This window comes from Mastacembelus armatus, chromosome 11 (assembly GCF_900324485.2).
Source record: "Mastacembelus armatus chromosome 11, fMasArm1.2, whole genome shotgun sequence".
NCBI lineage: Eukaryota > Metazoa > Chordata > Actinopteri > Synbranchiformes > Mastacembelidae > Mastacembelus > Mastacembelus armatus.
Genome location: NC_046643.1, coordinates 20,838,758 through 20,864,287, shown reverse-complemented (window position 1 = coordinate 20,864,287; position 25,530 = coordinate 20,838,758). Strand labels below are relative to the sequence as shown.

At 41.8% G+C, this 25,530-nt stretch overlaps 1 gene segment (V, D, J or C); it reads right to left on the bottom strand.

The window, feature by feature from the left end:
• Positions 1-279: 279 nt before the first annotated feature.
• On the bottom strand, positions 280-23,325 carry LOC113126877 (Ig kappa chain V-III region MOPC 63-like). The segment is given in 4 exon segments: positions 280-763; positions 1,500-1,537; positions 22,848-23,166; positions 23,274-23,325. Coding segments are annotated over 4 exon segments (732 nt in total).
• Positions 23,326-25,530: the final 2,205 nt, after the last annotated feature.

The window sequence follows — 25,530 nt, the reverse complement described above, 5'->3', positions numbered from 1 at the left end:
AATACATCCAATAACTTTGAATACAGCATAAAATCTTTATCACACACTATTGTGATGTTGAATCAATGCACAAACATCCATTCTGTATTCTGATTTTTATATCTTTAAATAACTTGACAAAGTAATGATTCTGTCCACACATACCACATACAGCAATAGTAAAAAATTCTTTTGATTACAAATCACAATTTTTCTCTGTAAACACTGTCAGTATATTTGTATAACTGTGTGTTTTAATGTTAAAATAACCTAATAAATAAATGACAAAGTGAAACAGAATTGAGTTGATGATCAGATCTTTATTAGTCTGGAAACTTTGACATAATCAACGTTAAACGAAACTAGCAAACATATCTGGAAGTAAGAAAAAACATAGAAGGAGATTTTCAGAGTGAGACAGTTTCAAAGTAAAACCAGTATCAGTGTCCCAGTGAGTCAGGTCAGGACTGGGAGCACTGGTCTCTCCTCAGTGTCTCTGTGACCGGACTCTGGGAGCCCTGGGTGGCCTCACAGGTCACAGAGCCCACCTTCCTCCACTGGTCTGCAGGGAGCCTCAGGGTGCTGCTCCAGCTGTAGCGGCCGTCCTTCCCCAGCACCCCGGGGCTCCTGCTCTCCTCCCAGTTGCTGCTGCTGCCGTCCACCTTCCAGGTCAGAGTCCAGTCTGAGGGGAAGCCCTTGTTGGCCAGGCACATGAGCGTGGCCTTCCCCTGCTGCAGCTCCTGGCTGGAGGGGCCCAGCACCGTCAGGGTGGGACGGACATCACCTAGGAGACACCGATCGGCTTAGAGCACAGGTACCACACAGCTGTCAATCAAAGAGCAGACACCTGGACACCTTTCCTGTGTCAGAGTGGATTTTCTCCTTTAAGGACTTTGTGTCAGATGGTTTTTCTGCTCCACCAGTCACTGACTCACACATTGTTTCACTTCCCTTTAACAAACCTCTCATGCACATCAGCACAGAGACAGTCAGCTCACAGTTTGACCTGAAATATGTCAAACTACAGACGATACAAAACTGGATCATCAAAAACATCCAAAATATTTACATTCAAATATTTAGTGAAAGAAACAAACACAGAAAATGACCTGAATGAACTTCATGTTGATTTCAGTCATTGTTTAACAAACTGTTCACATGATTTCAAGACACATTTAAAATAACATGTGACACAAAATCTTTATCTTCACTGTTTGTTTTGACATAAACTAAGTGAAATGAAGTCACTGTAATAATAGTCACTATGGTGAAAAAATGAAAATCATTTTCAGATATTTTAAAGTAGAATTAAAGTTTCAGTGTTTTTAGACTTGAAGTGGTTTAAATTTGAGCAACTTGAATCAAACTGCTCTGAGTTCACCTTCATGGAGGTGGAATAAAACCATAAATACTAAACAAATTACAAATATAAATGAAAGTTTGATCAGACAGAAACATTAAAAACAGAATTTAAAATGTCACTTTACAATATTATATTTAGTATTTGTGCAGAAACTTACTTCCAAACTCCAGTCTGGTTCCTCCACCGAACGTGTACCACAGTGATACAAACTGATTGAGGCGTCGTACAAAAACCTCTCAGTGCAGAGACACGGCTCTCTGAGTCTGAAACAAACAGTCAACAAAAACAGTCTGTAAAACACAGCTGCTGTTATAAACATGAACTAAAACTGAGCTCCAGAAAACACTCAAATTAATTCATTTGTTGAATATTTAGTAGATTTTTAATGTCTTGAATTCAAACTAAATGTTGCACATGCACCATCATTCTTTCATTCAAAACAGCTATTTAGGAAAAACATCCACCAAACAAATCAACACATTCCTAATCAATAATGTGATAAAGTGATTGATCCATGAATAATCAGCCTGATCAAAGTGATCCAAGTCCCTGTTGAACACTGGATGACTGACAGCTGTCCTTCATGACAACAGAAGCCACAGAAATCCTCCTCATCAAAAACATGACTCTGATCTCCGTCCTCATCTGGACTCTCCTCTGCTGCTGCTTCACAGGTAAAGTCCAGAGAATCCAGCTCCTCTCCTCTATGAACATCCGTCGTTGTGAAATGAAGCCGACAAAACCATGAGGCTGCTTTATGTTTTTGTCTCTGTGTCCTCAGAGTCCAGAGGCCAGTTCACAGTGACTCAGCCTGGAGCAGTGAGCTCTGCTCTGGGAGGCTCCGTCACCATCAGATGTAAGACCAGTCGGGATATTTATGTTTCAGGCAGCACCCACTATTTAGCCTGGTACTAACAGAGAGATGGAGAAAGTCCGAAACTGCTCATTTACTATGCTAGCACTCGAGTATCAGGGATTCCAGGTCGTTTTACAGGCAGTGGCTCAAACTCTGACTTCACTCTGACCATCAGTGGAGTCCAGGCTGAAGATGCAGCAGTTTATTACTGTCAGAGTTATCACTACATCAACAGTCAGGGTGTGTTCACAAAGTGAAAAACAGTCGTACAAAAACCTCCCTCAGTCAGACTTAACAGAAACTGAACTGACTGCTGCAGCTGGAAACTACTGCAGAGACTGATACAGTTCACTGAGGACACACACACACACAAACAGTTCAAATCAACATTTAACAACAACAGGTCCAATGATCCAAAATGATGCTGATGGAATTTAAACTCCTTTCTCCATGACAGCGTCTCACCATCCTTTCATATCCCAGTATAATCCCATGGTTTTAAGGGATTGGCCAAAGACTCAAGATGAGCCAAACTGGGACAGTCAGTGAGAAAATGCCTGCTCATGACCTTTGCCCTCAGCCTCATACTGGATCCCAGCTGTTTCAAGTCCAGTTCCAAGTCCAATCTAAAGTCATCAGCAGCAGAAACCTTGATGATTAAAGACCCAAACAGCCTCTGCACATACAGCTCATATCCCTACATCAACATACAGTATATAACTGGAGGAGGTCTAAGAGAAAGGGGGGGGGTTCAAGCTTATGGAAAGCGTTAGAAGGGAGTAGTAATATTTTATAATGGATTTGAAATTTGACAGGCAGCCAGTGAAGTTGTCTAAGTGCTGGAGTGATGTGATCAGAGGAGGGGGTTCTTTGAGAGATGAATTCTGCACCAGTTGACATTTATGGACGAATTTGTAAGGTAGACCATATAGAAGTGAATTACAGTAATCACTTCTGGATGTGACGAGGGCATGTGTGACGATGGCAGTGTTAAAGGGGCTGAGTGATGAGCGCAGACGATTGATATTACAAAGGTGGAAGCAGGTGGACCTGGTGACATAGTTAATATGAGCGGAAAAGGAGAGGGTACTGTCAAAGGGTGACACTCAGACTCTTTACCTGAGGGGAGAAGAGAATAGTGGAGTGATCAATCAAGAGAGAGAAAATGTCGACTTTAGAGAGTGTAGATTTGGTAGCGATGAGCAAAAACTCATTTGTATCACTGTTTAATTTGTGAGAAAACCACATTTTGATGTCCAAGAGTCAGTCAGAGAGGGAGGAAGGGGGAAGTGCAATGGTGGGTTTAGAGGAAAGATAGACCAGGGTGTCATCTGCATAGCAGTGGAATTGTATATTGTATTCATGGAAAATGAGACCAGGTGGGAGTAAGTATATAATGAACAGGAGGGGTGCCCAGGACAGAGCCCTGGGGAACACCAGTAAACAGATGAGGAATGGGATCTGTGATTTTTAATTTGGAGAAACAGTGGGGCCAGAGATGTATGAATGAAAGCAGGTGAGTGCACTGTTGATGATACCAACTGATGCTAAACGGTGAATGAGAATGAAGTGTGAAATTATATAAAATGCGGCAGTTAAATTAATGAGGATGAGAATAGTGATGAGTCCAGAATCTGCAACTAATAGGAAGTAATTTGAAATTTTTACCGCAGCTGTTTCAGTGCTATGGAGGGGGTGAAAACCAGACTGGAATTTTTCATACAAATTATTGTTAGTAAGATGATTATGAACCTGAGCAGCAACTGTTTTTTCTAGGACTTTGGAGATAAATGGTAAATTGGAGATGGGTTGGAAATTATTCAGGTTTGTTGGATCAGAGCTGGGTTTTTGAGGATAGTTGTGTGTTTAGCAGTCTTTAGAGATAATGGAACAGAACCAGAGAGAAGAGTGAATAATATTGGTTATGAGAGGAGAGAGGGAGTGGGTGCAGGCTTTAAATAAGGTGGTGAGTAGAGGGTCCAGTTGGCAGGTAGACCACATTCTCATATGGCTAAAAAAAGTAAAATATTGATGAGCGCAATGAATGAATGTTTTGAAAATAAAAGGTGAAAGTGCAAATAGTTTAAGCTATAGCTTTAAAAACTTGACAAGGTCATGACCTCCACACCTTTACAACCTAAACCTAATTTTAACTTAAGTGTTTTACTATATATCACTGACACAGGCTCAGTGTATTTATATCAATTTGTCTGTGAATGTTAAAATAATCTAATGAATAAATAAACGAATAACATACATGGAAATACAACTGATCTGATGATCAGATCTTTATTACTCTGAAAAAATTGAAACAATCAACATTAAACAAAACCAGTGAACATATCAGGAAAAAATAAAATGAGAAAGAGTTTCAGAATGAGACACTGTGAGAAAAAAATCAGTAAAACCAGTAGCGGAGTCCAGGAGGGAGGTCAGGACTATGAACACTGGTCTCTCCTCAATTTCACTGTGACAGGACTCTGGGAGCCCTCAGGGGCCTCACACTTCACATTTCCATAGAGAGCCACTTTGCATCAGCAGCACCATGCTCCAGTGCTCTGGGACAGTTTATAGTCCTGAGAGTTGAACACTGGATGACTGACAGCTGTCCTTCATGACAACAGAAGCCACAGAAATCCTCCTCATCAAAAACATGACTCTGATCTCCGTCCTCATCTGGACTCTCCTCTGCTGCTGCTTCACAGGTAAAGCCCAGAGAATCCAACTCCTCTCCTCTATGAACATCCGTCGCTGTGAAATGAAGCCGACAAAACCATGAGGCTGCTTTATGTTTTTGTCTCTGTGTCCTCAGAGTCCAGAGGCCAGGTCACAGTGACTCAGCCTGGAGCAGTTAGCTCTGCCCTGGGAGGCTCCGTCACCATCAGATGTAAGACCAGTCAGAATGTTTATGGATCAGACAGTTTAGCCTGGTACCAACAGAGAGATGGGGAAATTCCTAAACTGCTCATTTACTATGCTAGCACTCGAGTATCAGGGACTCCAGATCGTTTTACAGGCAGTGGATCAAACTCTGACTTTACTCTGACCATCAGTGGAGTCCAGGCTGAAGATGCAGCAGTTTATTACTGTCAGAGTTTTCACAGCATCAACAGTCAACGTGTGTTCACACAGTGAAAAACAGTCGTACAAAAACCTCCCTCAGTCAGACTGAACAGAAACTGAACTGACTGCTGCAGCTGGAAACTGCTGCAGAGACTGATACAGTTCACTGAGGACACACACGCACACACACACACACCAACTCATATTTCTATCCTTATTAGGACTCTCATAGACATAATGCAAATCATAGACCCTAACCCTGAAACCAAGCCTTAACCCTCAAATAGGTGTCTGAAAAATGGTAGAAATAAGGTAGAAATACAAACCTACACAACCTCATGATGTTCACTTTGTTTCCAACAGTTTTTCTGCTAAACTTCAAACAGTCACCTCCCACTTCATCAACTGGACAAAGTCCCCAAATTATTGCTATACTTATAAATGGACACATACACAACTGTGTTTGTCCATACATATGTCAATGAGATCACAGGCTCCACAGATTTATACACATCTACACCAAGAATCCAGTGTGGTATTTCTTTAGGCATGTTACAGATTCCAAAGTCCCACATTTGCAGCCAGACAGAGGTAAAGTAAAGTGTGGACTGAGGGCAGGTTGGTGTCAGGAGCTGAGGCCCTGTGCTGAGGTGGGAGAGCTCAGGTGGGAGAGGACTATTATCTTGGAGCTGGTGTGTCTGATCCTGGAGTGTTTGTTGTTGTTTGATACAGTCAGGATGGTGAACATGCAGGAGGACACTGTAACACTGTAACTGAACTGTGTGAAGGTAAAGTTTCCACAGAAATAAAAATAGAGATCTTAAGATGATTATAAAGTGACGTCATTGTTCTTGTGATGTTGATACATCCTGAGTTTGGATATCTGGATTAGAATGAATGGTTTATTTTGGAAAGCAAATATTGTCTTTTGTCAGATCTTTTGTTCTTTCAGACAGCCCCTGTTCACATGTGAAGATATTTTTATCTGAAAGTAGTTTTTCACTCTTTGTGTGTCTCTATATGCTGATGATATCTGAGTTTATATTTCCAATTTCTAAGTTTTCTCAAAAATTCTGAAGATTTTTTTCACAGAAACTTATAATGGACATAAACTTTTAAGTACTTTCATGTAAAATAAATTAAACACAATGAAGAAATTATTCTTCTCTGGGCAAAATGATTAAAGTGTTGATGAGAGCAATGAATGAATCTGTTGAAAATAAAAAGTTAAAGTGCAAATGCTTCACATTTATTTCAAAACAGTTAAAAAGCCAAGACTACATCAGTTCATCTGTGACTGTAGATCCAAAAAATATTATATCCCATAAATTTCATAAAATTACAAAATCTGTATCAAGAGGACAGTATGGTGATGGGGAATCAATACAAAATATTTCATTATATTTGATTACTTTTTTACCTTTAAAAACTTGACAAGATGAAGATTATCTCCTCACCTTTTGCTCATTTGTTGAATATGTATTAGAATTTTAATGTCTTGAATTCAAACTAAATGTTGCACATGCACCATCATTCATTCATTCAATACAGATATTTAGGAAAAACATCCACCAAACAAATCAACACATTCCTAATCAATAATGTGATAACGTGATTGATCCATTCATAATCAGCCTAATCAGAGTGATCCAAGTCTCTGTTGGACTCAGTAAGATCATTTCCATAGAGAGCCACTTTGCATCAGCAGCACCATGCTCCAGTGCTCTGGGACAGTTTATAGTCCTAAGAGTTGAACACTGGATGACTGACAGCTGTCCTTCATGACAACAGAAGCCACAGAAATCCTCCTCATCAAAAACATGACTCTGATCTCCGTCCTCATCTGGACTCTCCTCTGCTGCTGCTTCACAGGTAAAGTCCAGAGAATCCAGCTCCTCTCCTCTAAGAACATCCGTCGCTGTGAAATGAAGCCGACAAAACCATGAGGCTGCTTTATGTTTTTGTCTCTGTGTCCTCAGAGTCCAGAGGCCAGGTCACAGTGACTCAGCCTGGAGCAGTGAGCTCTGCTCTGGGAGGCTCCGTCATCATCAGATGTAAGACCAGTCAGAATGTTGGTGTTTACAACAATAAACATCTTATGGCCTGGTACCAACAGAGAGATGGAGAAACTCCTAAACTGCTAATTTCCCGGGCTAGCACTCGAGAATCAGGGACTCCAGGTCATTTTACAGGCAGTGGATCAAACTCTGACTTCACTCTGACCATCAGTGGAGTCCAGGCTGAAGATGCAGCAGTTTACTACTGTCAGAGTGAACACTACATCAACAGTCAGAGTGTGTTCACACAGTGAAAAATGGTCGTACAAAAACCTCCCTCAGTCAGACTTAACAGAAACTGAACTGACTGCTGCAGCTGGAAACTACTGCAGAGACTGATACAGTTCACTGAGGACACACACACACACACACACACACACACAGTTCAAATCAACATTTAACAAAAACACATCCAATGGTCCAAAATGATGTTGATGGAATTTAACCTCCTTTCTCCATGACAGCGTCTCACCATCCTTTCATATCCCAGTATAATCCCATGGTTTTAAGGGATTGGCCAAAGACTCAAGATGAGCCAAACTTGGACAGTCAGTGAGAAAATGCCTGCTCATGACCTTTGCCCTCAGCCTCATACTGGATCCCAGCTGTTTCAAGTCCTGTTCCCAGTCCAATCTAAAGTCAGCAGCAGCAGAAACCTTGATGATCAAAGACCCAAACAGCCTCTGCACATACAGCTCATATCCCTACATCAACATATATAGAACTGCAGAGATTGAACCTGCCAAAGCAAATGGGATGACACACTCTCTCTGACTATTAACTCATAAATCAAACAAGCTCAGTGAGACTAAAAGTTCTGTGTGCAGCTTTCAGTCCCATCACATGATCATCCTCAGCACATGGACTTTCCCAGTTGTCACTGAGCTGTGGATGTTCAAATTTCCATTCCTCTGAGCATTTTGGGACAAATGATCCACACTGGCTTCAGAGTCAAAGCATCATTTCACTTTGCCAAACTCATGTCTCAGCTTCACTGAGTAATTGTGTCATTGTTTCATTTCGTCAGACATTCTGAATATTTGTTTTCTTAGAAAACTATAAAGGGCATGTAGTCTATGGAGTAGATGTTAGATGGGATAGAGTTCCAGAGGTGGGGAGCAGAGTGGCTGAAAGGCAAAGGCAAATTTATTTGTATAGCACCTTTCATACACTACGCAATTCAAAGTGCTTTACAAGGCATACAATTACATTAAAAGCATTAAAATCATTGAAAAGAGCATTTAAAAATAAAGACATTTAACATAAAATAAATTTAAATCAAGTAAAGTAAATTAAAATAAAATAAAACATAAATGCACATTAAGAAAACAAAGATAACAATTATTCGAAGGCAGCAGTAAACAACAGAGTTTTCAGTCCTGATTTGAATGAGCTCCTGGAGTGGACAGGAGAATGGCTGTAGAGGACTGTAGTGAGCGGGAAGGATTACGGTGGGTACGGAAAGTATTCAGACCCCTTTAAATGTTTCACTCTTTGTGTCATTGCAGCCATTTGCCAAAATCAAAAAAGTTAATTTTATTTCTCATTAATGTACACTCAGCACCCCATCTTGACAGAAAAAAACAGAAATGTAGAAATTTTTGCAAATTTATTAAAAAAGAAAAACTGAAATATCACATGGTCATAAGTATTCAGACCCTGTGCTCAGTATTGAGTAGAAGCACCCTTTTGAGCTAGTACAGCCATGAGTCTTCTTGGGAATGATGCAACAAGTTTTTCACACCTGGATTTGGGGATCCTCTGCCATTCTTCCTTGCAGATCCTCTCCAGTTCTGTCAGGTTGGATGGTGAACGTTGGTGGACAGCCATTTTCAGGTCTCTCCAGAGATGCTCAATTGGGTTTAGGTCAGGGCTCTGGCTGGGCCAGTCAAGAACGGTCACAGAGTTGTTCCGAAGCCACTCCTTTGTTATTTTAGCTGTGTGCTTAGAGTCATTGTCCTGTTGAAAGGTGAACCTTCGGCCCAGTCTGAGGTCCTGAGCACTCTGGAAGAGGTTTTATTCCATGATATCTCTGTACTTGGCCGCATTCATCTTTCCTTCAATTGCAACCAGTCGTCCTGTCCCTGCAGCTGAAAAACACCCCCACCACATGATGCTCCCACCACCATGTTTCACTGTAGGGATTGTATTGGGCAGGTGATGAGCAGTGCCTGGTTTTCTCCACACATACCGCTTAGAATTAACACCAAAAAGTTCAATCTTGGTCTCATCAGACCAGAGAATCTTATTTCTCATAGTCTGGGAGTCCTTCATGTGTTTTTTGGCAAACTCTATGTGGGCTTTCATGTGTCTTGCACTGAGGAGAGGCTTCCGTCTGGCCACTCTGCCATAAAGGCCCGACTGGTGGAGGGCTGCAGTGATAGTTGACTTTGTGGAACTTTCTCCCATCTCCCTACTGCATCTCTGGAGCTCAGCCACAGTGATCTTTGGGTTGTTCTTTACCTCTCTCACCAAGGCTCTTCTCCCACGATTGCTCAGTTGGCTGGATGGCCAGGTCTAGGAAGAGTTCTGGTCGTCCCAAACTTTTTCCATTTGGGGATTATGGAGGCCACTGTGCTCTTAGGAACCTTGAGTGCTGCAGAAATTCTTTTGTAACCTTGGCCAGATCTGTGCCTTGCCACAATTCTGTCTCTGAGCTCCTTGGGCAGTTCCTTCGACCTCACGATTCTCATTTGCTCTGACATGCACTGTGAGCTGTAAGGTCTTATATAGACAGGTGTGTGCCTTTCCTAATCAAGTCCAATCAGTTTAATTAAACACAGCTGGACTCCAATGAAGGAGCAGAACCATCTCAAGGAGGATCAGAAGAAATGGACAGCATGTGAGTTAAATATGAGTGTCACTGCAAAGGGTCTGAATACTTATGACCATGTGATATTTCAGTTTTTCTTTTTTAATAAATTTGCAAAAATTTCTACATTTCTGTTTTTTTCTGTCAAGATGGGGTGCTGAGTGTACATTAATGAGAAATAAAATGAACTTTTTTGATTTTGACAAATGGCTGCAATGACACAAAGAGTGGAAAATTTAAAGGGGTCTGAATACTTTCCGTATCCACTGTATATAACTGGAGGAGGTCTAAGAGAAAGGGGGGGTTCAAGCTTATGGCGAGCTTTAGAAGGGAGTAGTAATAATTTATAATGGATTTGAAATTTGACGGGGAGCCAGTGAAGTTGTCTAAGTACTGGGGTGATGTGATCAGAGGGTGGGGTTCTTGAGAGGATGTGGGCAGATCATTTCTGGACCAGTTGAAGTTTAAGGAGGGATTTGTGAGGTAAACAATATAGAAGTGAATTACAGTAATCAATCGTGGATGTGACAAGGGCATGTATGAGGGTGGCAGTGTTATAGGGGATGAGTGATGAGCGCAGACGATTGAAAGTACAGAGGTGGAAGCAGGCCGCCCTGAGAGAAGGGGGGAATAGTGGAGTGATCAATGCGGAGAGAGATAATGTCAACTTTATGAAGTTGATTTATGAACTTTATGTGTAGATTTGGTAGCGATGAGCAAAAACTCATTTTTATCACTGTTTAATTTGTGAGAAAACCACATTTTGATGTCCAAGAGGCAGTCAGAGAGGGAGGAAGGGTGAAGCGCAGTGGTGGGTTTAGAGGAAAGACAGACCCGGGTGTCATCTGCATAGCAGTGGAATTTTACATTGTATTTACAAAAAATGAGACCAAGTTGGAGTAAGTATATAATGACCAGGAGAGGTGTCCAGGACAGAGCCCTGGGGAACACCAGTACTAACAGATGAGGAATGGGATCTGTGATTTTTAATTTGGAGCAACAGTGGGGCCAGAGATGTTTGAATGAAAGCAGGTGAGTGCAGTGTTGATGATACCAACTGATGATAAACGGTGAAGGAGAATGAAGTGTGAAATTATATAAAATGCGGCAGTTAAATTAATGAGGATGAGAATAGTGATGAGTCCAGAATCTGCACCTAACAGGAAGTAATTTGTAATTTTTACCCCAGCTGTTTCAGTGCTATGGAGGGGGTGAAAACCAGACTGGAATTGTTCATACAAATTATTGTTAGTAAGATGATTATGAACCTGAGCAGCAACTGTTTTTTCTAGGACTTTGGAGATAAATGGTAAATTGGAGATGGGTTGGAAATTATTCAGGTTTGGGGTAGAGGGTCCACTTTGCCCACATTCTCATATGGGCTAAAAAAAGTAAAATATTGATGAGAGCAATGAATGAATGTTTTGAAAATAAAAGGTGAAAGTGCAAATAGTTTAAGCTATAGTTCATGACCTCCACACCTTTACAGCCTAAAACTAATTTTAAATTAAGTTTTTTACTATATATCACTGACACAGGCTCAGTGTATTTACATCAATTTGTCTGTGAATGTTAAAATAATCTAATGAATAAATAAATGAATAACATAGGCAAGGCAAGGCAAGTTTATTTATATAGCACAATTCATACACAGAGTAATTCAAAGTGCTTTACAGAAATAAAAGACAGGTTAAAAATACATAAGCAAGAATAAAAATAAAAAGGCATGCCACCGCTTTGTCACCATATTTGCCCCTTATGATATCGACTATCGGACCACGCTGACCCATATTTGTGGGTCCCCTACTTTCAGTTTGTCCCATCCCTGATGGACTAAAAGTACCTCAACACAGACTATCTGCGGAGACGATCCTGAGTCCCGGACTCTTACGTCTAGGATTGAGTAGACTACAGCTGGAGGTTCCAAACCCCTTGTTTAAGTCTACAGCTGTTTAGACCCGTATTCCAAGGATAACACTAAAGCGCCTGGGTTCCTAACCCCTGAGTCCCTGACCCAATTGGCTTTAGATTGAAGGTTCCTAACCTAATCAACTTAGAGTACTGACCGTGAGTCCGATTGTCTCCCCCAACTGGACAGAAGTAGTGACAAAACAGTTTTTAAAAAAAAAGAAAAAAGAAATAATAATAAAAAGTTAAAAATTAATATTAGAGGAAACTGAGTGCCGATAGAGCGGTTTGGATAAGACACTGTCAGGTCTAGTCAGGTCATATGTTATATGCCACACTAAAAAGAAAGGTTTTTAGCTTGGACTTAAACATTGCCAGAGATAAGGCTTGTCTAACATCATCAGGAAGACTATTCCAGGTTTTAGCTGCATATAACTGAAACACTGCTTCTTCCTGTTTACTCCTGACTCTGGGCACGAACAGAAGGCCTGTCCCTGATGTTCTCAGAGTTCGAGATGGTTCATATGGCATCAGCATGTCAGAGATGTAATGTCGTGCTGAGCCATGAAGAGACTTATACACAAGCAGTGCAGTTTTGAAGTCTATTCTCTGAGAGACAGGAAGCCAGTGCAAAGATCTGAGAACAGGAGTAATGTGGTTGTACTTCCTGGTTCTAGTCAGGACCTGAGCAGCGTTCTGAATGTACTGCCTTACAGCTCGTTTTGAGAGCCCCGTGAACAGGCCGTTACAGTAATCTAACCTGCTAGAGATGAAAGCATGGATGAGTCTTTCCAAGTCTGGTTTAGACATGATCCCTTTGATTCTGGCAATGTGTTTGAGATGGTAAAATGCTGATGATGTTATCGATTTAATGTGGCTGTTAAAATTTAAGTCTGAGTCCATGATTACCCCTAGATTTCTAACTTGATTTTTAAATTTTAGAGAAAGAGACTCGAGGTGACTGCTGACACTTTCTCTTTGTTTCTGAGGCCCAAAGATGATTATTTCAGTCTTGTCACTGTTTATTTGGAGAGAGTTGTTTTGCATCCACAGAGTGATCTGTTCAATACAGCTGCACAGTGAGTCGACTGGTCCATATTCACCAGCTGCGAGTGACACGTAAATCTGAGTGTCATCTGCATAGTTATGGTAGGACACATTATTGCTGCGTATTAACTGGCCTAAAGGAAGATTGAACAAAAGGGGTCCCAAGATGGACCCTTGGGGGACCCCACATGTTAACACAATTTGGTCTGAGACACAGTTACCAAATTCAATGAAATACTTCCTGTCTTCAAGATAGAACTTAAACCATTTAAGGGCAGTACCAGAGATGCCTATCCAATCCTCTAAACCTTTGTAATAGGATCACATGGTCCACTGTGTCAGAAGCAGCACTTAGATCCAGCAGTACCAAAACAGACACTCTGCCAGCGTCGGTGTTCAGATTAATGTAATTTGTCACCTTGATGAGGGCAGTTTCAGTGCTGTGATGGGGCCTAAAACCTGACTGAAAATCATCAAAGCAGTTGTTTAGCATGAGAAAGTAAGTAAGTTGTTGGTAAACAACTTTTTCAATGATTTTGCCTAAAAACGGCAGATTTGATATGGGCCGGTAGTTGTTCAGCACCATGGCATCGAGACTGTTCTTCTTCAGGAGAGGCTTGATGACAGCAATTTTCAAGGCACTTGGAAATGTTCCAGACTGTAATGAGTTATTAACTAATTGAGTGAGTTGTGGTAACAAACTGCTTAGTACTGATTTCAGAAATTTAGTGGGTAAAACATCAAGGCAACAGGTGGATGAGCTCAGACTTGAGATGGTCTCTTCAACTGTTATGTCATTTACTGGTGTAAAGTGTGCCAGTTCTACCAAGCATCTCCTGGATGGCTGCAGAGTTGGTATCTGCCTTGTGCAATTTATTGTTTGTTTAATACCCTGAATCTTGTCATTAAAAAATAATGCAAATTCATTACATTTAGATGTTGAAATTAGTTCCACTGGCAATGGAGATGGAGGGTTTGTTAACCTACTCACTGTAGCAAACAGGACACGTGAGTTGTTACTGTTGTTGATGATTTCAGAAAAATACATTTCTCTCTTTCTATGTAGAGTTTCATTGAACACACACAACATCTGCTTATAAATGTCATAATGAACCTGGAGCTTTGATTTACGCCATCTTCGTTCGGCCTTCCAGCACTCCCTTTTCTGTGCCCTGACCGAGTCATCATTTCTCCACGGTGGCTTTTGCCTGTTCCTGATTAATTTATCCTTAACAGGAGCAATCACATCTATGACATTTAGAACACTTGAAGTATATGAATTCAACAAATCTTCAACATGAGAGAAAGTGGTACTTTCAAACCTAATCATCTCCATAAACAGTGTCCTGGTGTTATCATTTATGTGTCTTTTCTGAACAAGTGTAGGTCCAGTTGCATCTTTGGGAATTATGGACAAATCAAAAAAGACACAAAAATGATCAGACAAAGCAACATCAGTCACAGTGATATTAGAAGCGTTAACACCCTTAGTAATGACAAGGTCCAGAGTGTGACCTCTGGTATGGGTCGGCTCCCTAACGTGCTGACTAAGGCCATACGTTTCAAGGACGGCAGAAAGTTCTTTGGCATATCTGTCACAGGCCTTATCCATGTGAACATTAAAATCACCTGTAATAACCAAACAGTCAAATTCTGTGAGGACAACTGAAAGCATCTCAGTAAATTCATCAATAAAATTTTGACAGCATTGGGGAGGTTTGTAGAGGATAATAAAAAGTACAGAGGGAGATAATTTTTGCTCCATTTTAAAAGATACATACTCAAATGATAAGAACTCCCCAAATGACAGCCTGTGGGTAACCATATTATCCCTAAAAAAGGAACAGACGCCACCACCCTTTTTGTTTTCTCGTGTTTCTGATAGAAATGTAAAATTAGGTGGGGTGGATTCAATAAGAACTACATTTGCTGTCCTGCTATCTAACCATGTTTCTGTTAAAAACATAAAATCAAGATTGTAAGAGGAGATAAAATTATTGATTAAAAATGATTTGTTACATAAAGATCTGACATTGAGCACTACAAGTTTCAAATTAGTTTGAGTAGGACCTGAAACTATCTGTCTGCAAAAGATTTGAATTAGATTTCTCTGATTGGACAGTCTAACTGTCCCTCTTTTAGCCACTCTGTGTGTTTTGACTGAAGCTATAGCACTAGGGGAGAGTGTTCTCATACATGGAAATACAACTGATTTGATGATCAGATCTATATTAGTCTGGAAATATTGAAACACTCAACATTAAACAAAACCAGTGAACATATCAGGAAAAAGATAAAATGAGAAAGAGTTTCACAATGAAACAGTATCAGAATAAAATCAGTAAAACCAGTAGAGGAGTCCAGGAGGCAGGTCAGGACTGTGAACACTGGTCTCCACAGTTTCATTGTGACAGGACTCTAGGAGCCCTCAGGGGCCTCACACTTCACATTTCCATAGAGAGCCACTTTGCATCAGCAGCACCATGCTCCAGTGCTCTGGGACAGTTTATAGTCCTGAGAGTTGAACACTGGATGACTGACAGCTGTCCTTCATGACAACAGAAGCCACAGAAATCCTCCTCATCAAAAACATGACTCTGATCTCCGTCCTCATCTGGACTCTCCTCTGCTGCTGCTTCACAGGTAAAGTCCAGAGAATCCAACTCCTCTCCTCTATGAACATCTGTCGCTGTGAAATGAAGCCGACAAAACCATGAGGCTGCTTTATGTTTTTGTCTCTGTGTCCTCAGAGTCCAGAGGCCAGGTCACAGTGACTCAGCCTGGAGCAGTGAGCTCTGCTCTGGGAGGAGACGTCACCATCAGATGTAAGACCAGTCAGAATGTTTATACTTCAGGCGGTTATGTTAATGGTGGGAACTATTTAGCCTGGTACCAACAGAGAGATGGAGAAAGTCCGAAACTGCTCATTTACCGGGCTAGCACTCGAGAATCAGGCATTCCAGGTCGTTTTACAGGCAGTGGATCAAAGTCTGACTTCACTCTGACCATCAGTGGAGTCCAGGCTGAAGATGCAGCAGTTTATTACTGTCAGAGTGCTCACTCCATCAACAGTCAGTTTGTGTTCACACAGTGAAAAATGGTCGTACAAAAACCTCCCTCAGTCAGATTGAACAGAAACTGAACTGACTGCTGCAGCTGGAAACTACTGCAGAGACTGATACAGTTCACTGAGGACACACACACGTGCGCACACACATGCACAGTTCAAATCAACATTTAACTAAAACAGGTCCAATGGTCCAAAATGATGTTGATGGAATTTAAACTCCTTTCTCCATGACAGCGTCTCACCATCCTTTCATATCCCAGTATAATCCCATGGTTTTAAGGGATTGGCCAAAGAATCAAGATGAGCCAAACTGGGACAGTCAGTGAGAAAATGCCTGCTCATGACCTTTGCCCTCAGCCTCATACTGGATCCCAGCTGTTTCAAGTCCTGTTCCAAGTCCATTATAAAGTCTTCAGCAGCAGAAACCTTGATACACACATACAGCTCATATCCCTACATCAACATATATAGAACTGCAGAGACTGAACCTGCCAAAGCAAATGGGATGACACACTCTCACTGACTATTAACTCAGAAATCAAACAAGCTCTGTGAGACTAAAAGTTCTGTGTGCAGCTTTCAGTCCCATCACATGATCATCCTCAGCACATGGACTTTCCCAGTTGTCACTGAGCTGTGGATGTTCAAATTTCCATTCCTCTGAGCATTTTGGGACAAATGATCCACACTGGCTTCAGAGTCAAAGCATCATTTCACTTTGGCAAACTCATGTCTCAGCTTCACTTGGTGAAATCTCCACTTTGCAAACACACAAACATGTCACAGCTGTTTTCACATCAATCTACAAAGAAGTGGACGAGTTCACTGCCAGACTGTTTGATCCTGTACATGTGAATATGCAGCAGTGAGGAGGAAGCAGGCTGCCGTGGTGAGGGCAGCTGCAGCTGACTGACTGTGTGTTTGCATATGTGTCCTGCCTCTGTGCTCCAGACGTTAAGAGGCCAGTGTTGATCAGTGGCCGTCCAGGCCTTTCAGAGCCACCCACACGCTGGCAGCACCATGATGATGATGATGATGATGTCGTCTCTGACTCTACTGCTGGCCACCCTGGGGCTCCTGGTTCAGGGTGAGACTCTCTTCTGAAAACTTTGCTTCAGGATGCAGCCAGGTTCACCACAATGATGTTCTGCTCTGATGGAGAAACGCTGACACGAGCAGCACTGAGCTTCTTCCATCTATTGTCCATGTTAAAGAAATGATCCTCTTCTGTTTGGATGATGATCGTCTTTCTCCAAGCTGGACTGGTCTCCATAAGCCTTCTCCTCTTTTTCATGTTTTCCAGGTTCATCAGGACAAATCACCCTGACTCAGTCTCCTGGATCTCAGTCTGTTGTTCCAGGACAGACTGTAAACATCAGATGTAAAGCCAGTTCACATGTTAGTTATGAGATGGAATGGTACCTTCAGAAACCTGGAGAAGCTCCTAAACTCCTGATTTATTCAGCTACAACCCATCAGCCTGGAGTTTCTGATCGTTTCAGTGGAAGTGGATCTGGGACTGACTTCAGTCTGACCATCAGTAGAGTTCAGGCTGAAGATGCAGGAGTTTATTACTGTCAGCATGATTACGGCACACCCTTCACACAGTGAAACAACGTCGTACAAAAACCTCCCTCAGCTGCAGAGTGTCATGAACTTGGGCGTGGTCAGGAGCAAACTTCAACCAAAAACACAGGAGTGAGGGGAAAGGGGCTTTATTGAACAAAAAACAAGGTTAAACAAGAACTAACACACAAGGCAGGAGTACACTAGGGCATGAAACCTGAACATGAAGACAAGACAGGGACTCAAGGGGAACAAGGCATGAGGGTCTGGGTCACACACTTAGGGAGACGCACCAGACCAAACAAGAAAACATGAATATGAAAGTCAGGGAAAACAAGGCATGAGGGTCTGGGTCACACACAAGGAGGACTCACAGACCTAGGGGAAACATGGACATGAAAATCAGGGAAGACAAGGCATGAACAAAGGGAACTAACATGCACACAGTAACAAGACAAAACCTGAACACAAGAGGAACTAGATAAACACGCAAGACATGGTGAGGACACACACAAAAGAAAACCAGAACAACTTAACTTGGAGAAACCAAAAATTCAAACCATGGCAAAAGGTCAGGCAATCAAGACATAGAAAGCATAACAGACATGGTAGGATAGCAGTCGAGGTGAGGCAACAGACATGGTACAACAGACAACCTGGCAAAGGGCAGTGACTGAAACAAGGTACTTAAAGTGAGGGAGAAAACAAGGCACAGGTGAAAACAATGAACTAATCAGGTCAAAAGGTCAAGGGAACAGAAAACAACCAAAACAAAATCCTGCCATGATCCTTCAAAATAAAACGACAGGAAGTGCAAAATGCGGATCATGACACAGAGGAACTGATCTGACTCCACAGCTGCACTGAAACTCAAACATCAAAATATGTTTTGACATTAATTAATGACTTTTAATTCATCCAACACATAATTTAGTAACTAGTTAAAGCAGATTTCCAAAGAACTGGTGGACACTACAATTAGCAAACTCTTTTACAAAATACTAATTTGTCCCCACATTATACTAAAAAATAAAATAAAATAATCAGTGAACAGAAAAACACTTCACAAACAGATAAAAAAATTGACCCACTATAGACCATGTTGACATTTTTATTTATTAACTTAATCATTGAAGTATTTTATTTTTGTTTGTGACTCCTCATAAATAATGAAAAAGCAGATTTGTTGCAGTTTAAAGTTTGCATAGTAAATGTTTTATATACAACATTATTATTGAACTACAGATTCATATTGTTGTTTGTTGTTTGTTTGTTGTTTTACTGTCCAACAGATTCAGATGTTCCTCCCTCTCCTACATCAGTGAAGGAAAAGTTTCCATAAAAGTAAAAACTAGAAATCGTCTCTAAATTGATGTAAATGTTTCAATGATGTTCACGTGTGCTGAGTTTCAATATTTGGATTAGAATTAATGCCTTTATTTTGTAAAGAACGAGCATCACAGTGTCTGTTGTCAGATCTTTTGTTCTTTCAGCCTGACACTGCTCAAATGTAAAAATATTATTTGAATGTAGTTTTTCACTATTTGTGTGTCTCTATATGCTGATGATATTTGACTTTATGTTTCCAATTTCTACATTTCCTCAGACACTAAATATTTGTTTTCTCAGAAAATTAAGAAGGATATAAACTTTTAATTGCACAAAAGTAAATTAAACATAACTATTACTCTCATCTGGGCTAAAAAAAGAAAAATATTGATAAGCGCAATGAATGAATGTGATGAATAAATAAAAGATTAAAGTGCAAATAGTTCAAATAATACTTTATAAAAACAGTCTGGTTTCGAAATCCTGTGCTGACCAGCTGGCTTCCATCTTCAGACAGATCTTCAAACAAATCACTGGAATTGTGCGAAGTCCCTTCATGCTTCAAATGCTCCACCATCATCCCCATCCCAAAGAAATCCAAAATTACAGGACTAAATGATTACAGGACTGTGGCTCTAATGTCTGTGGTCATTAAGTCATTTGAAACACTGGTGCTGGCCCACCTGAAGGACATTACTGAACCCTTGCTGGATCCTCATCAGTTTGCCCATAGAGCAAACAGGTCTGTGGATGATGCAGTCAATATGGAACTGCATTATGTTCTGCTACATCTAGACAGCTCAGGGACTTATGTGAGGATCCTGTTTGTGGATTTTAGCTCTGCCTTTAACACCATCATCCCAAACCTCTTCCTGCCCAAATTAACTCAGTTCTCCGTACCCACCTTTGTCTGTCAGTGGATCAACAGCTTTCTGGCAGACAGGCAGCAGCTAGTGAGGCTGGGAAAATTCACATCCAGCACCCATATAATCAGCACTGGAGCTCCTCAGTGATGTGCTCTCTCCCCACTGCTCTTCTCCCTCTATACGAACAACTGCACTTCAAAGGACCCCTCTGTCAAGCTCCTAAAATTTGCAGATGACACCACGCTCATCGGCCTCATTCAGGATGGTGACGAGTCTGCTTACAGGCAGGAGGTGTGACATTCAGGAAATTATTTTCCCGAATCCTGTATTTTATTGTGAAGGGTCATTTGGGGAAGTGGATGTCACTCAGTTGTTGGTGCCTAGTGATTGCTGATTCACTTCACCTGTGGACCTTGTAGACTTTTTGTTCTTATAGCAGAGACCGTGCCGTCACTAGCCGCCGGGTTGTCTGCTACCTCGTCTTGGAGAGACGTTTGGATTATCTGGAGTAAGGAATCTCACCCCGTGTGGCTGCTAGAGGGATCTGTGGGATCTTCCTGGTCGCAGCAAGTATTTTTGGTTTATTGACATTTTAAGACTCTTTAGAAGAGGAGGACCTCCCCGGTGTCGGGAGGATCCCGCGAAGGAGAGGACCTCGACGAGGGGGACGTTTTCTCTATTTGGATTTTAAGTTAGTTACGGACTACGTTGGTCAAGACCTCGCAAGTAGTGCGAGAAGAAAGAGAAACGCACTGGACTCTCCGTGTGCCAGAGAAGCGCAGGTGCGTCACCGCAGTCATTGAAGGGTTTCTTTCTACTAACCCGTGTCCTTACCTTCCTACAGTTGTGTGGCAGCTTGCCTGGATCCCTGTTCGACCACAGGGAAGCCCGTTACCCGTCAGATGTTGCTCTGCGGACACCCATCGGATCTAGCACACCATCTCTGTGGACCGTCCCGGTAGTACCGTGTTCCGGCCCTCAGAGGAACCCTCCACTCCATACTCCGCATCCGGTCCTGGACCCTCACCTGCTGGTCGCCAATTCACTGACTCCCCCACTCCTTGCAATCTCTCAATAAACATTCCTTTTTGCCTTCATACCCGGACTCCAGTGGTTGGTGTTTTTGAAGTCAAGGTCCACATAAAAATTAGCTAGAAGCATGACAGGAGGCTAAAGAGATGGCTGTCTGGTGCAGTCTTAACAACCCGGAGCTTAACATGTTCAAAACAGTGGAGATGAAAGTGGACTTCAGGAGAAACCCCCCGACTCACCATCATGGACAACACTGTAATAACAGTGGAGACATTCAGGTTCCTTGGCACCATCTCCCAGGACCTGAAGTGGTACATTCACATTGACTCCATTGTTAAAAAGGCCCAGCAGAGGTTGTACTTCTTTCGCCAACTGAGGAATTTCAACCTGCCACAGAAGCTGCTGAAACAGTTCTACTCTGCCATCATTGAATCCAGCCTCTGCACTTCTATAACTGTGTGGTTAAGCTCAGCTACCAAATCTGACCTCAGAAGACCACATCAAATAGTCCAGACTGCTGAGCAAATCACTGGTACAACCTTCCCTAGTCTCCAAGAACTGTAATTATCCAGAGTGCACAAAAGGGCTAAGAAAATCACTTTGAACTGTTGCTGTCTGGTCGACACTACAGAGCACTGCGTACCAGAATGGCCAGGCAGAGGAAGAGTTTCTTCCCTCAGGCAATCCAACTTGACAATAATTGTGGAACACACAACACTATTTATACACCTATTTATCTAACACACATACTTAGTTTACATTTCGAATTTGCACATAATATACCTGTACATACAATTGTCAATTTGTATATTCTTATTCCCTATTTATTTGTTCTATTTTTATTCTTTTATTATCTTGTATTTTGTCCTGTCACTGTCATTCTGTTGCACCGTGGAAGCTTCTGTCACGAAAACAAATTCCTCGTATGTGTAAACACACCTGACAATAAAGCTAATTCTGATTCTGTTTTATAAACTAAACTGTTTTAATCCCGAGTTTTTCCCTCCAGGGCTGCACAGTGAATGTTTCTCAAAATGCAGACGGACTCAGTAAAAACATCAGATCTGCTCCTCACATCAGGACTGTTCAGGAAAACATGTTCCCAAAGAACTGCAGGACACTACAGTCAGCAAGCGACTTATTTATTATTTAACTACATTATATTAAAGACAATCAGTCAACAGGAAATTATTTCATATATACATCAAATATTTGAGCCATTACTGAACTATAGACTGTGTCAACCTGTTCTTTGTTTTTAATCTATTTATTCAAGTGTTAGTAACTACAGATCTGCTGCAGTTTTCAGATGAGTAAATGTAGTACATCCAACATTATTAACAAAGCACAGATTTGTATTTGGAGGCTCCGTCACCATCAGATGTAAGACCAGTCAGAATGTTTGTGTTAGGCAGCACCCACTTTTTAGCCTGGTACCAACAGAGAGATGGAGAAAGTCCTAAACTGCTCATTTATGCTGCTAGCACTGTATACACTCCATGTATACATATGGCAATAATTTTGGAGACGTTGTCAGGTTGTTGAGGTGGGAGGTGACTGTTGGAAGTTCAGCAGAAAAACTGTTGGAGACAAAGTGATCATCGTGTGTTTGTGTAGGTTTGTATTTCTGCCTTATTTCTACCACTTTTTCAGACACCTATTTGAGGGTTAAGACTTGGTTTTAGGGTTAGGGTCTATGGTTTCCTTTATGCTTATGAGAGTCCTAATAAGGATAGAAATATGAGTTGGTGTGTGTGTGTGTGTGTGTGTGAGAGAGAGTGTGTGTCCTCAGTGAACTGTATCAGTCTCTGCAGTAGTTTCCAGCTGCAGCAGTCAGTTCAGTTTCTGTTCAGTCTGACTGAGGGAGGTTTTTGTACGACCATTTTTCACTGTGTGAACACCCACTGACTGTTTAACCAGTGTTCACTCTGACAGTAATAAACTGCTGCATCTTCAGCCTGGACTCCACTGATGGTCAGAGTGAAGTCAGACTTTGATCCACTGCCTGTAAAACGACCTGGAGTCCCTGATTCTCGAGTGCTAGACCAGTATATGAGCAGTTTAGGAGTTTCTCCATCTCTCTGTTGGTACCAGGCTAAAAGATGTTTGTTGTTCCAAAAATTAACATCCTGACTGGTCTTACATCTGATGGTGACGGAGCCTCCCAGAGCAGAGCTCACTGCTCCAGGCTGAGTCACTGTGACCTGGCCTCTGGACTCTGAGGACACAGAGACAAAAACATAAAGCAGTCTCATGGTTTTGTCGGCTTCATTTCACAGCGACGGATGTTCATAGAGGAGAGGAGTTGGATTCTCTGGACTTTACCTGTGAAGCAGCAGCAGAGGAGAGTCCAGATGAGGACGGAGATCAGAGTCATGTTTTTGATGAGGAGGATTTCTGTGGCTTCTGTTGTCATGAAGGACAGCTGTCAGTCATCCAGTGTTCAACTCTCAGGACTATAAACTGTCCCAGATCACTGGAGCATGGTGCTGCTGATGCAAAGTGGCTCTCTATGGAAATGTGATCTGTGAAGCCACCAAGGGTCCTAGAGTTCTGCCACAATGGAAATGAGGAGAGACCAGTGTTCCCAGTCCTGACCTGATTCACTGGGACTATTGGTTTTACTCTGATTATGGTTTTACTCCGTTCTCCATTCTCTGTCTCTGTGTTTAGGATGAAAACACCCAAGCACCATCAGGTTGGGGGCCGCTCGACCCACTGCAGGCAGAGAGAACAAATTGTAGAGAAACTGGGAGTTTGTATAAAACTGGTCTTCAGTGTTTGATTTCCCTCTTTAAGCTCAGTAACCATAGCAACAGGCAGGTTTCAGTACTAAAGACAAAAATGTTGATACAAGAACCTTTTTTTGGTAATGTCAGTTAAACCAGTCTGGTTTTTCCACTAAACATGTCTCACACTGATTTAAACAAGTGATTATAGAAAAACCTCTCACTGTAAACACAGCTCTCCGACTTTGAAACAGAAAAGTTAGTAAAAAATTTTCTGACCAAACATGATTTCAATTTTAATTTCATTTTAAAAATGTGATATGACCATCTCTGAAACTAAAAGAAAATAGGGGCAGATTTTCTCCTTGGTAATTTCTTAGGTGCATACAAATTTGCATGAAAGTAATTCGCTAACTAGACAGCGCTGTTGATCCATTGATCAGCAGCCTGATCAGAGTGATCCAAGTCCCTGTTGGACTCAGTCAGAACATTTCCATAGAGAGCCACTTTGCATCAGCAGCACCATGCTCCAGTGCTCTGGGACAGTTTATAGTCCTGAGAGTTGAACTCTGGATGACTGACAGCTGTCCTTCATGACAACAGAAGCCACAGAAATCCTCCTCATCAAAAACATGACTCTGATCTCCGTCCTCATCTGGACTCTCCTCTGCTGCTGCTTCACAGGTAAAGTCCAGAGAATCCAACTCCTCTCCTCTATGAACATCCGTCGCTGTGAAATGAAGCCGACAAAACCATGAGGCTGCTTTATGTTTTTGTCTCTGTGTCCTCAGAGTCCAGAGGCCAGGTCACAGTGACTCAGCCTGGAGCAGTGAGCTCTGCTCTGGGAGGAGACGTCACCATCAGATGTAAGACCAGTCAGAATGTTCATGTTTATAGCAGCAACCATTATTTACAGTGGTACCAACAGAGAGATGGAGAAACTCCTAAACTGCTCATATACTGGTCTAGCACTCGAGCATCAGGGACTCCAGGTCGTTTTACAGGCAGTGGATCAAACTCTGACTTCACTCTTACCATCAGTGGAGTCCAGGCTGAAGATGCAGCCGTTTATTATTGTCAGAGTGAACACTGGTTAAACAGTCAGCTCGTGTTCACACAGTGAAAAACAGTCGTACAAAAACCTCCCTCAGTCAGACTGAACAGAAACTGAACTGACTGCTGCAGCTGGAAACTACTGCAGAGACTGATACAGTTCACTGAGGACACACACACACACACACACACACAGTTTTTCCATTCATGTCTATGAGTGTATTGTATCCCACTACTCTCTTCCTTCAGTCGTAGCTATGAATAAATGAAAACTCCTGCTGTCTACATAAACTACACATGCACTGCAACATAAATGACTGACACATTACTCAGACTTCACATTGTTGTTCTGACCAATAAAACAGAACAAACACATTAACGTCAGTTGTGCACATCAACACTTTAGTTGATCCTGGATGAATATGTGGTCAATTCACTTCCCAGGAAACTTCTCAGTCTGAGCTAAAGTTAGTGATGGTTGATTATAGCAAAGACAGTGAACCAGCAAATGTCTTTTTGGAGGATTCTCAGGAAAAACTACCTGCCTGAAAAACTGCTGGTGTCCTTTTATCGCTGTGCAACTGAAAGCACACTGACCTACTGCATGTGTGTGTGGTTTGTCAGCTGCACAGTCACAGAGAAATAAAGTTCTCCAGAGAGTCTTGAATACGGCCCAGAACAGTCCCGGCTGCCCCCGACCCTCTGTGGAACATCTACACTGGTCCGGCAGCTTGAAAAGGGAGCAGAGTATCACGAGGAACATCTGGCACCAGGTAAACATCTGTTTGAGCTGCTGCCTT